Source organism: Thamnophis sirtalis, unplaced genomic scaffold (assembly GCF_051295495.1).
Source record: "Thamnophis sirtalis isolate CommonGarterSnake01/CBP01778 unplaced genomic scaffold, rThaSir2_p1.2 scaffold_9, whole genome shotgun sequence".
NCBI lineage: Eukaryota > Metazoa > Chordata > Lepidosauria > Squamata > Natricidae > Thamnophis > Thamnophis sirtalis.
The window spans coordinates 46,647,715-46,662,292 of NW_028261389.1; the positions used below are offsets into that span (position 1 = coordinate 46,647,715).

Here is a 14,578-nt window from a genome sequence, read left to right on the forward strand (position 1 = left end):
GGAAGCAGCCCTTCCCTTCCCTGTCACCTTGGCCCCTTAACCATGCATGGCCCATGGATCAGCTGATCCAGTGAAGGCCAGGAGTTGTGTCTCTCCGGGTTCCTGGAGATATTCTCCACCTCTCCCCAGCTGCTGCTGCTTGAGAAAAGAATGAAAAGGCAGGCAATTCTGAACGATTGTGGGATGCATGTGCTTATGGCAGAATTCTGTGTGGGTGAGTGGGTGAGAGAGATAAAGAAAGATAATTATGAAAGTGGACAATTGTAGAAATATTTGTATCAACACAATCATGTTTTCCTTAAATATTACCTTTTTTCAGTATAATAGCATTCCATTTAAGTATTTTGAAAAATAAAGAGTAGTAAAAATACATCACTTAATCTGCTGCATATTAGGGGGAGATAGTGTAGATATTAAAGAAGTGAAAACTGTTTCAGTTTTCTAAAAGAAGCAAAATAGTTCAGAGGCAAGACTAATAAAGATCTATTTTATTCATAAAAAACAAGTATATTACATTAAAAAACATTGCCATTCTGTTTTATACAGTCATAAATATATTTTATGATATATTCTATTTCTGACAATAAAAAAACTTCCACAGTGCAGACTACCATCTACACCATCCCTATTAATATTTTGTACATGTTTGTTGTGTGTTATAATTATATTAATAAGGGGTGAAAATTATTAAGTCTCTAGATATTAGTGGATTGACACTCCAGTTATTCTTAAAACCCTGTAAGTCTGACAAGTGGTGGAATCCAGTAGCATGTAGAGACCTACAAATTCCCCATCAATGGAAATTTATTTTACAAATGCAATAAATGTTACAGCTGAATGAGATGTGGAGTTACCATTTTGTTCTCTAAAAGACTTGAGGAAAGAATATATTGAGCTTGGATGGATAAAGATACTCTAAATTATTGTTACTCTCTTCAAGACATAGGATGCAAGGACTTGACATTTTAAAATTGTATTTACATTTCAGAAAATACTCTTCAGAGCACAAAATTGCTTTGTAATACACAATGATACTGCCCTGGACATGCTGTTTTGAACATTACCTTTAGCAGGCAGTTTTGAATAATAACTACAGCTATCAAATATTGCATTTAAAGCATTCTTCAGTCTGAATAATAGCTAAGATCCAGCTAATCACATGAAATAGCTGAGCTTTCATAATACTGACAGAAAGTACAAGAATGATTTACTGAATAAATTTGGTATTCAAGATATCAAATACTTTTAGAACAGCAAATGAAACTGGGGGCATGTTCTGTGCTATTACTTTTGTGCATGTGAACAAATGCTCCTCTTTAAAAAAAGATCCACTTAAGGCAGCTTATAAAATATACTGGCCAAATTTCTGAAAGCATATTAAATTTATATTCTTCATGACATTTCAGAGACATTTTATTGGAGGAGATAGATTCAGTTTTTTGCTCATTATCACAGCTTCCTAAAGTGATATGGGAAAAATGTTTGGATAATACATTAAAAGTTCTGTTTTATAGCATATTTTATAAGAAAACAAAGCAAAAAAAATATCCCAAAACATTGTAATGTCTTTATTCTAATATAATGATCAAATGTATTTTTGAAATAAAAGTGAACTCCCTTCCAAAATGAATACTTTTGAAAGCATACTGTAAAATGCCAACTTTGAAGTTCAGGTACATAGGAGCCAGTTTGATATAGTGGTTAAGACACCAGAAACCAGGAAACTGGGAGTAAAAATCAACCAGGTGTCTTTAGGTCAGTCACACATTCTCAGCTCAACTTTCATAGATTTGTTGTGGGGAAAGTAGGAGGAGGAAAGAATATTAGTTATGTTTATCACCTTCAGTTATTTATGGAAACAATAAAGGCAGGATAACAACAAACCTAAATCTTTTATGGGAGCTAAGTATCTACTTGTAACAGGAGAGCAAAGACTCTGTTCCTCATCAGCTTTTGGGTTTGTTCTTTGTAAAAATTGAAATTGCCAGGGGACGAATGGATGGTGTGTACACAAGAACTTAATACATACAAACATACACAATAGAGTCAGTAGGAGATTATGGTGCTGAACTAGGACTGATCCAGCATGACTTTCAATGGACAAAGCAAATTGATTCAGACTGATTTTATATACACTCACAAAAGTAATATAAGCCTACAAGGTTAATTTCTAACATAAATGTATACAATTAAGAAACAACTACATTTTCCTGTAACAAACAGTACAAATGAATCAAAGGTTCAAAATACAGACTGTGCTTGCATTTTCAGAAAATTAGAGGTCATTACATTAGTGTATAGTATGATGAGGTTTCAATAATTTTTGCAGCTTTGGATTCCAAAAATGTACATTAATCAGACAATATGTTTAATGAGTACATAAAACCAACTACGGATCTTGAATCATAGTGTCAATATATTGGTCCAGTTCATCTCATGTTTTGCATTCCCTTCTAGAATTTGGCTGAACAGTAAATTATTACAGTTGATTAATTCACCGTGACTGTACTGGGTGCTTTCAATTAGAACTATAGTTAAAATTTGGAATATTCAGATAATAACTATTTTAAAATTAAAGATTCATTAGGAAAGTGACTTTTGTTCCTTTCCTAGAAAAGTATTTTCTCCAATACATTTTAAAAGATTTATATACACCCTCTCCCACACCCACACATTCAAGACAGCAAACATATCTAATTCTCCTGGCTCCATTTTCCCCACAACAACTGAGAATGACTGTTCCAAAGGCAAAACCAGGGATATCAGTCTTGTGGTTTCTAGCCTCAGGCCTTAACCATACACATAGTTCTTGACTTATGACCACAACTGAGCCCAACATTTCCATTGCTAAAGAAGACAGTTGTTAAATGAGTTTTCCCCTTTTTATGACTCTTTTAGCCACCATTGTTCAACGAATCATTGTAGTTGTTAAGTGAATCACATGGTTGTTAAGTGAGCCCAGCTTCTCCCAATGATTTTGCTTGTCGGATGTCAGCTGGGAAGATTACAGATAATGACCCCCATGACAGTGCAACTGTCATAAAGTCATTTTTGTCAGAGTTGTTGTAACTTCAAGCTGTCATTAAATGAATGGTTGTAAGACAAGGACCACCTATAGACCAGACTGGCTCTCAAAAATAAAGCAGAACATAACACTTTTCAATATATAAAGCAATAATAACAAGATTTGTCCGAGACTACACTTTTATTATAGAATTCTTGCCTTTTTGTTAAACCTCTGGTGTTCCATTACAGTACTTTGCCCTTAGGGCTGGCTGCAGGATCTTGTAGCATCTCCCTACCTGTTTCCCATGCCCATTCCCTTCCTCGGATTCCTGCAGGCCTTGGGCCTGCTTTCCATCCTGCCGGGATCTATATCCTCCTCCTCCTCACTTACCTTTAAAAGATCTCCAGAGCTCAGTTTAGGGAAGGACAGGCTGCTCTGCTCCTGGGCTGTGATGCGACCCCAGAAACAGCTGTAATTTCCCAAGCAGCCACATTGAATTGTGGTGGCTTGGAAAATAATGGCTTCTTCCAGGATAGTGCCAATGGAGTGGTTACTTTGCTTCTCTAACACGAGTTCCACAGTATTCCGCAGCCCTGAAGAATGGGGTAGAATACTGCAGAATGTGTGTTAGAGGAGCACAACAAGCTTCTCTGTTGCTGGGCCACACAGTAACATCCTGGAAGCAGCCTGTCCTCTTTCCCTAACTGAGATCAGAGATCTTTGAAAAGTGTGCGATGGTGACATGAAGTGGGGAGGAAGGTGTGGCACTTGGTGGGATGGGAATCAGGCCCAAAGCCTGCAGAGATGCTTAGGGGAGGAAAACAGAGTTCAGGATGTCTTGGGGGTGGGGGAGACCCTGGATTAGGCCTTCCAGAGCCTCCCCGGCCACCCCAAAGGACATCATGATCTATTGAACAACCACATCTGGGAAAGCAGGGCTGAAGGGATTGCAAATGAGTCACTTCCTTTAACTGCTGTTATGACTTCCAACCATAATAAGCAGCCTCTATTATGGTCAAGAATACAAAACTCTTCTATACAGTGTTGATAGCATAGAATCTGGTAACATGACAAATCCATAGCTAATCATAATCCAACTAAATTGAACTGGTAATTTCTAGTCGATATTATAACTACAGTTTAAAACATAAGGATACATTTGGGTGAGACTGATTAATACCCTATCTTGATTTAACTATGATTATCTTTATATCACCAAGTTAATATTCAGTGAGAATTTATTCTTAACCTGGGGTTAAGAGGATGATATTGATTTTAAAAAATCCCCATAATGCTTTGGAAGTTGTCTTAAATATGTTTAAAACATAGCAGAAATATATACAAATTGCAAGAAAGTTTACAAATCAAGTTGCAAGTAACACTACATCTACACTGGCCAAAATAATAAGAAAATAAATCTTTTATATAAATTACTGAATCTTGAACAAAGTAAAAGAAAACACTTTCAAACTACAGGAGCCAGCCTGCACTGAGTTAGGTAATACTTATAAACTTAGAAAATTTAACAACTTGTAAAATTCTCAGTCTTAATAATTTTGGAGTACCAGTATTTTGTTCAACCGTGAATGTTAATTATAGTTAAATATACATTAAGTTTTAAAATATGCAGAAAAAAATATAACAATGCATGTGACTACTAGAAACAAAGTCCCAGATGGAAATTAAAAATCCAGAAAAAACAATTTGGTTTTCGGTATTTACCATATCAAGAAACTTCAATGTTCACTTGATCACAAAAACAGTCTCTTAATACTGACATAATCATAAGGACATGATTAATTTTCTAGCAAAAAACACTATCTGTCTGAATGAGTTCATTTGGTATAAATAGAACAGTTCACAATGATTGCACTGTAATTACAAACAGCCCTTTAAAAAACAAATTGTGCATACATACATATGTGTATACAAACACACACAACACACACACAGGGAAGGGGAGAGAAGAGAGAGGGAGAATCTGGGCATGCCAACGTAAGCAGACACACATCAACTACCAGTCTTCTTTACTATGCTTTTCTTTCTGCTGAGTCCTGTGACCCCCTCGATGTAATCCAATCCATACCCCAACTGGCCAGAGGAGGTGGAGGCAGTGCATGGCGGCTATAGGAGAGAGAATACCTGCTCTGCTGGGAGATGGACAATTTTAGATTCCTCCATGGACAGTACATTGCTTTTGGAATCAGTGCATATTAAAGCAATTCATTTGTTACCAACAAAAATACTTAATTTACGGACGTTGAACCAGCTTGCTTTTGCTCCCATCTTGCTCACTAAGTTTGAAGTGTGTATAAGCTAGAATGCCAAACAATGTGCATGTAATTCCAAGGCCTTGATTAATCGATAAAGGATCCTTAAATAAGAGATATCCTCCCATGAGGGTGATGCAGAATTTGAAGTGTCCAAACATGTTGTATCTATATAACCGTGTTAAGGAACATCATAATTAAGCCAAATCCAATAATTAATCCAAAATAATCAAATACTATATCCTGTGCCAGTTTGGCTTCTTAAGTCCCACTCTTGTAAATGTAAACTAGGTCAGAAAATACATCCCTCAAGAATAACTGGAACTCTGCTTCATTAATACAAGTTATAGAATCTTGAAAGCCCAATAGCATTTTCCTCCCTCTTTCTTATTCCCAAGCAAGTTAGTGGAGTCAGTTTCATTCTAAAGTTTTCCTCTTCTCCTGCGCTTAAATAATATTTTTGTTACTGTTAGTGCATACTTTTGCTAGAGTCACCTCCATAGTTTCTTATTATGTACAATGGTTCTTAAAAATGCCTAGCAAGACTTTCTCTTGTATTTGTTCATTCATTTTTGCCTTTAAGGAAAACTTCTCTCACTGTTAACAATACAGGTAATCCTGAAATTTATGTTGCTAAGACGTTTATACCACCTCTCCTGCCATAGTTGTTAAGTGAATCCACTGCAGCTGTTAAGTTAGTAACATGGTTATTAACTGAATCTGGTTTCCGAAGTGGCTTTGCTTGTCAGAAGGTGTTCACATCACCCCGAAACATTGCTGAGAATTGAGAATTTTGATTATGGGGATGCTGCAACGATCATAAGTCTGAAAAATGGACTTTTTGAGGGCTATTGTAACTCTGAACAGTCACTAAACGAACTGTTGTAAGTCGAGGACTGCCTGTGTTCATTTAATATATTTTTCAATAAAAGATTCATCATTATTTTACTGCTACTATAGAAAGTAAATTCAGGAATTGGAGATTAGTTATTCTCTCATAAAACAATGCAAACAAACTTGTTGAAAGATCCTAAAACATAGTATTTAAGTCCAATACAATATGATTCTACAATTTCTGAAAGTTTTACTTAAAAGATCTTATTGGTGACTCACCTGATGTTTCTGACTTGTAGAGTTTATTACCAGTGTAATACAGTAAATAATTTTGCAAAACTGCAGCAATAATTTTTCAAGTGAAAGGATACGTCACTGGTGAAGTATTCCCAATAATCCAGTAAATAGACAAGTTCACCATAAATGCTATTATTCCAGAAACCAGCACCATAGACTGTGGATTAGGGAGGGGAAAGCACTTACAAATCACTGCAAATTATTTTTAATAGACAATATCCTCTATAAAGTGACATCGATGGTGTCAAATGGTATCCTGTTCATTGCTTTTCTGATCATTTTACATTCACAGTAAGAATTACAGCCTGTGTTTATAAACAATTGGATCTGATTTCTTATCCTTAGCTTTTTCTACTTTGAATTATTCCATTTGATAAATGTTAAAAATATTGAAGCATTTTTCTTTGAACATTTAATTGATAGCTGAAATATGGAGTATAAAAGTTAACAAAACTATATAAAAAGGGTTTCATAGATTTACATTTCACAATACCTATTTCCAGCAATGTCTCAAGTACCATCTCCTAACCAGTTTTATTTATCATTGAAATATGTTTGAATATTAGTAGCTCGGGTTGGAAGTTAGGCTGTTGGTTTGAGCTTGGCAGTTTGGTTGCTTGGCAATTTGGTTGCAAATGTTTCATCACCATTTAAGGAGACATTGTCAGTATATTTTGAATTATTTATCATTTGCTGAATTTATAAACTGTGCCTTTTGATTACATCATGCACAGAGTGATATACAATGAAAGCATGAATTAAAAATTAATTTTTATTTTGAAACAAAAATATGCCACCACAAAGTATGAAGTAAAAGTAAACATTAAGCAGCAAGAATGCCATTACAATTAGAAAATGACCATCAGAGCATTAACACCTAATGGTACTACAAGCTGGCAAAGAGTCAAAAATAGTCAAAATTCAGGGCAAGAGAAGAACCAAGCCGAGAACCACTCTAACCAAAACAATGTAAATGAATCATTCAAGACCAGCTTGTTTGATTTCAGGAAGATTACTTCATTGTGTGCCTTCAGACAAATACCTGAAAAAGTTTGAAAAGCAATATACTCTACGCAGTCATTATTAGCTGGACTAATTTATGTTAATGTATAAAGTAAAAATTATTTTAAAAAATAATTCAGTATTGGGTTGACCTTTTCATGCAGTCCTTCAGTTGTAAAATCTCACATTTGACAATTCAGTGGCTAGCAACTAAATAATGAGAAACAATGATTCAATAAAAAACTTCCAAATTTAGGATTATATTTGCCTATATTTAAATAGGAATGTTGTTTATTAAATTTTAAGAGCATTTAGAACAAATAGAATGAAGAAACATAAACAATTTACCACAGCAGAGAGAGTCCAGGGGCCAAAAATTCCACCTTCTCCAAAGACCGGCTCAAAGAAGGGAACAACGCACAGCAACATGCCGCATGACATTGGTGCTTGATAGTATAGTAGCTGCATAGAATTTACCTGTAGTTCATGTTGTTTTGCTCCTACCCACTGAAACAAAGAAAAATATATTAATAGCCCATATGTCTAACCTTGACATGAATTACAATATGCCTTCTAAAATATGGCAGTTATGTACTTTAAGAAAAGCATGTATAGCTCAACCCTATTTATTCCAATTGCACAAGGCAGCTGAAGAATCTGAAAGAAAAGACAACCAGTTTCTTCTGTTTATCCTGATACAATGGCATACAAATTAGTGTCTAGATCACAGATTCCTTAAAAAGCCAAAAAAAGAAACTGAATAAAATATTTTGAAAGCAGAAAGGCATCTTAATATGCAAGCTTGCTAGTAATTAAATATTATGGAGCAAACATGAGCTAAAACTTTTGAATTTGAAGTTGATGCAAGCTAATAACTGCACAGTATGGGTAAATTGAGAAAACAAGAAAATATTCCAGCTATGACCTTCATGGATAGCTCTAGAGTAAATTTCCTCAGTGTGGGCATCTTCTATATATTATTATTTCAGCTGCCAATATTTTTAATAATAACCATGCTGGCTGAACAACTCTAGGAGTTATCAGCTTGAGACGAAGTAGGGCAGTGGTACAGGTGGAAGACTCCCAGGTTCCATTGTCAATGTAAGGACCAATAGCCTGTAAACCATGGAATGTGCAGTGAGAAAGGACCGTGAGGCATAGCATGTTTTGTTGCTGGATGACACAGAACAGGCAGCTGTGGCTCCCTGGGTGAAGGTAGTAGCTGTACAAGAGGCATTGTTCAGTGTGGCGCAAAATGGGAGGAAGTAGAAGAATGAGAGCTTGCCAGAAGTGCAGAGCATGCATGCCCTGCATCTTGTGTTGGACATGCTCCTGGAGAATGAATCTGAAGGTCGCATTGAGCTGTTGGCCTGTTGTTGGGTGGAGAAAGCAGAAGCCTATAGGTACTATAATGATTTACGGCTCCCAACGTCAGTAGAAAGTCAACAATAAGACAAGTAAAGACTTCTAAAAACAATCACTTACTGTTTTGCTTAATTATCTTTAATGAAAATATTTTAAACTTTAAAATATCAGCTATTTGTATTTGCCTTGAGGAAACTCAATTTAAAATGTATGTTTAGTGATACAACTTTCACTTACTCTTTGAGAAGTCTTTTTAACTTCCTTCCCATTCTAAAAAGAAGAAATGTCATTTATCTCTCACCAAAAAATTGTTATGGGAAAAAATAATGCATATGAACTGGGATGAGTGCCTGATCACCTAACCACTACAACAGAACCAACATAAGCTATGAAATGGAACTACCAACAATCAAGTAGTAAAGAACAGCCTAATCAAGGAATTACCAAGGAGAAAACACCACTACTATCAACATTGACAGGACAAGCTACTATATATATATATATAAACAAAGAGCAAACCCCATTTCCTCCTAGCTTTGATGATGTTACCTAATTAGGTAACAAAATGTTTGGAAGCAAAAGCCACAAGACAAAATTTCTTTGAAAACGCAAATAAACCAGGACGATGGTTGGCGTACAAGATGAAAAAAGAGAAAGGAAAAAAAATCATAAATCAATGATCAGACCAAGAAGGGAATATTTGTTATCAAAAAGAAGAAAAGGAAAAAAATAGTAGAAAAATATTATAAGGAATTATACCAACAAGACACAGTGGCAGAGGACAAGATAAAACAGAATCTAAAGAAGGCGGAAATACCTAAGATTCCAGAAAAAACTCTTATCCCAAAAGAAGAAACAGACTTGCAGCAAATAAAGAACTATAGATCAATTTCTTTATTAAATGTAGATTATAAAATCTCTGCATTGATAATAGTGGAAAGACTTCAAAGACTGTTAAGTGAATTTATACACTCAGATCAAAATGGTTTTTTACCCAAGAGACAAATTAGAGATAATATGTGAATTATATTGAATGCATTAGAATATTACGAAGTACATCCCAGGAAACAAATGGCATTGTTATTTTTGGATGCACAGAAAGCTTTTGATAATGTAAATTGGCAATTTATGATATGCAACTGCAAATGATGGATTTGGGGGAGAGATTCATAAATATGGTTAAAACTATCTATAAAGAACAACAGGCTAAAGTGATGGCAAATGGAGATATGACAGAAAAATGCCAATTAGAAAAGAGACTAGGCAAGGGTGCCCGCTATTTCCATTATTATTCATATTGACACTAGAAGTTTTGAACAGAAAGATAAGGCAAGATAAAGATATAAAAGGAATGAAAGCTAAAAAAGAAGAATATAAATTGAAAGCATTTACAGATAACTTGGTATTTATTATTGAAGATCCAATAGAAACATGTCCAAAACTACTAGAACAAATAGAAGAGTATGGAGGAGTGGCAGGATTGAAAATTAATAAAGATAAAACAATTTTTTTAGTGAAAAACATAACTGAAAAACAGAAAAAATGGAGAAATTAGATATTCAAATAGTTAAAAAAAGTGAAATTTTTGGGAATACAGTTGATTTTGAGATGCGTAACTATTAAGGAAGATAATTATTATAAACTAAGAAATCAAATTGAAAGGGATATAGAGAAATGGAAAAACTTACAGCCATCACTAAGGGGAAAAATAGCGGTAATTAAGATGAATATATTACCAAGAATATTATTTTTATTCCAAACAATATCGATAAAACTGGAAAAAAGTACTTCAAAAAATTAAATAAAATAGGAAAATATATTTGGCAAGGAAAGAAAGTGAGAATTAATTTAAGAATGTTACAAGATTCAAGGATTAGAGGTGGATTTGGTGTACTGAATTGGGAATTAAACTATCAAGCAGCAGCTCTAACATGGATAAAAGAATGGATATTATTAAGAAATGCAAGGTTATTATCCTTGGAGTGACACCATATGCAACTGGGTTGCACACATTTTTTGTGGTATGGGAAAAATAGAATACATGGTTATTTTCAGAGACACTATGTAAGAAATGGTTTATACACAGTACGGGAAAAAGTAAAAGAAAAACAATATATGGATGTACCAATATGGCTTTCAACGGTGGAAGCTTTGACACATCTGAATATTAATAGTATGAAAAAGATTATTAGGTACAAAGATATACTAACAGCACAAGGAGAACTAAAACAGAAGTAATAATTATAAGAACAAGGGATTGATATAGGATGGTTTAAACAAATGCAAATACAAACAAAATACGAGAAAGATGTTAAAGAGTATGGTTTTAATATGGAAAATTCAGAATTAGATAGGATACTCATGGGAACGGATGAAAAAATGATTAAAAAGTTGTACAGTTATCTACTTAGAATAAATTTAGAAGAAGAGGTTAAAGAAACAATAAGATGGGCAAAAAACTTTGGATATACAATAGAACTAGAGAAATGGCAACAACTATGGGAAAGGAACTATAAATTGACAATGGTGACAGCATACAAAGAGAATTTGTATAAAATGTTTTGTAGATGGCACATGCCACCTGAAAGATTAGCAAAAATGTTTAAGGATAAATCAGCTAAATGTTGGAAATGTCACCAATTGCCAGGAACATATTATCATATGTGGCGGATGTGTAGGGACGCACAAAGCTATTGGATTAAAATACAAACATGATTAGAGAAAATGATACATCAACCCGTAGAGTTTAAGCCAGAGGTATTTTTATTGGGCAAAGAAATATAGTAAAGAAGATTCATATTTGATTGTACAAATAATAACAGCAGCTAGAATTGTTTTTGCACAAAATTGGAAAGCAAACAAAATCCCATCGGAAGGGAAGATAATAAAGAAGATATTAGACTGTGCAGAAATGAGCAGGTTGATATTGAGAATAAAGAACAAAGAGGAATCAGTGTACTACAGGACATGGGGGCGATTTTATGAGGGGCTTGAAAAAAAGATATAAATAGAAAAAGGAACAAAACATGAAATAAATATCTCAGATGACACATGATTAAATTAGGGGGAGGGGAAATAAGAAAATATATAAATGTAAATATACAGGTGGAAAAATGGTATGAATTGACAAATGTTAAATAGCAATTATAAGAATGTATATCTAAAAATGAATTTGAAAGGAAAAATAAAAAACTTAAAAAATGTTTCAAAGCCAACAACCAAACTAAGAGAATACCAAGAACTCATAGTTCATCTCTGAGCTACATATATTCTTTTCTATTCTTTTCTATTGAAACTGGGATGAACCACTATCAAGACTGTTCAAAACTGTCCAAATAGGCTATTCACAGACAAAATATTTGATATTACAATGCAATAGCTTCCTGCAAGCAAAATTTTTCATCCTTATGCAGTTTATTGTTGAGTACAAAACAGAATAAGCAACAGTTTCTCATCCCTGTAGATCATCACACAATCCTACAATATTTTTAAAAAATTGGTCATAGGTTTATAGGTTTATTGGGATTTATATGCCGCCCTTTTCCCTGAGGGGACTCAGGGCGGCTTACAACCACAGGGGAGGGGAAGTGCAAGGTCAAAACAAAACACTTTGTGAACAAAAGAAAAATAATAAAACACAACTTTCATTCAGCAATCAAACTGTCATGCCACTCTCCATCAACTAACTCTTCAATTAACTATTTAAAATATTAATAATATTACAAATATTTTAAACAAAACTCCTTATTAATCTAAGACAGCATCATCCATGATCAAAAGCCATGGCCAAAAACAACTTGGCGCCAGGTTGGGATAAACTCAAGAGTGCATATGCCAGCCTTCTGCAAATACAATTTATATATTTGTTCATAGAGTTTTTCCAACAGAAAATAGCTTTCCCTAAGACATATTTAAATACAAGGAACTATGTAGAACAAATATGTTCTACTCAGAAGAATGGAAATTAATACAGAATGAATTACATAAAATATTATTCAAAATTTGCATATAAAAACATATTCAACTTACCACTTGATAAAGAGATGTCACTATAACACCAAGAGCAGCAAATATCATCCCAAGTAAACTAAATTTCACATCATAATAAGAATTTAAAAAAACACCTAAAGTGATAGGAATCTGTGAAAGAGAGAAAGAAACATTTGATCCCTATGTATTCCAGTATTATTTCTCATTACTGAAACAGTCTTCATAAATTTTTGGTCTCAGAATGGTTAGAATTTCTACAGCCTCTAACCTGTATAAATAAATACAGTGCTAGCAGGCACTATACCCCTAGCTTTTCATAGCATCTTGTCTGACAAATTTTTAAAACGGCATATATATATATATATATATATATATATATATATATATATGTATGTATGTATGTATGTATGTATGTATGTATGTATGTATGTACACACACACACACATATATATACACATACACACACACACACATATATACACATACATACACACACACACATATATATATACATACATACATACACACACACATATATATACACATACATACATACACACATACACATATATACACATACACACATATATACTACATATATATACATTCATAAAGCCTACTCAGCACATCCATACTATCTAGAAATTATAAGCACACTAATCCAGTGGTCTCCAACCTTGGCAACTTTAAGACCTGTGGACTTCAACTCCCAGAGTTCCTCGCTGGCTGAAATCAAATCTAGGAAAGCAATTGTCTAAATCAATTATTTTTAACCAGCCTTCATAATCAACCCAAAAGGCCATTCTGTCTACAGCTATTTCTGACAATACTTCACTCCCTGCTCCATTTCTCCTGGCTCTCAGATTGCCACCCATTACTTCGGGATCCCCCAGAAGACGCAAGCGAGGAGGGCAGCCCTCTTCCTTGGGCTTCATGCCCTGCCCTGCTACTACTCACCAAAGTGAGCTTGATGCGGGTGGCGAAGGTTTTGCCATAGGCCACGCTCTGGATGAGCACGATGACCGGCGTGGTCATGGCCTTGGCCAGCTGGTAAGTGCCGACCGTATTGTTCTGCAGGGAGAGGTTGGTGAAGACCACGAAGCCGCAGAAGCTGAGCGCCAGAGAGAGGATCTGGCGCGGCCTGAGGCTTTTGGGGGCGAAGGCGCCCAGCGACTGGCACACGTACAGTCCCAGCCAGGTGACGGCGAAGTGCACCAGCGTGAGGCTGAGGTTGGGGAAGCCCATTCGCACGTACAGCCACTTGTTCAGGAAGACGATGCAAATAGACGCCGCCAAGTTTACCAGCAGCCCGGCCGCCAACCGGCCGCGCTCTGAAAGCCACCCGCCCTCCATGCCCGAGTTTCTTCCGAGCTCCACATCCGCTTCCTGGGGAGCAGCAGAAGCAGCCAGCGCTCCCGGGCAAACAGCTGGCACAACAGCCGCCACGGCCTCTCCCTTGCACGCCCACGTGGCTCAGGCACAGGAACTTCCGCTGTGCGGGACTTCGGTCCTTGGCCGGCAGGAAGGATCTCCTGGCCTTTCCGGGCCGCCTTCCCTCCCTGGGCTCCGGATGGGCGCCGCTTAGGGTCCGGCTATTGTTGCGCGGGTTAATGTCACGGTGGCTGCCGACAAACGGCGGCAGTCTCGACTCCGGTTGGCTGCTTCAGCTTTTTCGAGTGTTTTGGGAATGCTGAGAAGTTCGGTCCAAGCCGGCGCCGGGCGAGAGAAGTCCGCCTGTAGGAGGCAGGAGAGAGCCACTAGCTCTGTAAAGGCAGCGACGCAGGTCGACCCAAAAGACTGGAACCGGCCGTT

General features: G+C 35.9%; 1 protein-coding gene across 1 annotated transcript; it reads right to left on the minus strand.

The window, feature by feature from the left end:
- Positions 1–473: 473 nt before the first annotated feature.
- Positions 474–14,306, minus strand: SLC35E3 (solute carrier family 35 member E3). Its single transcript, XM_014052452.2, has 5 exons — positions 13,724–14,306; positions 12,805–12,915; positions 7,759–7,917; positions 6,483–6,565; positions 474–5,445 (listed from the first exon to the last, which is right to left on the minus strand). The coding sequence occupies exons 1-5, from the start codon at positions 14,117–14,119 to the stop codon at positions 5,259–5,261; spliced, it is 936 nt and encodes a 311-aa protein (XP_013907927.1). The 5' UTR covers positions 14,120–14,306; the 3' UTR covers positions 474–5,258.
- Positions 14,307–14,578: the final 272 nt, after the last annotated feature.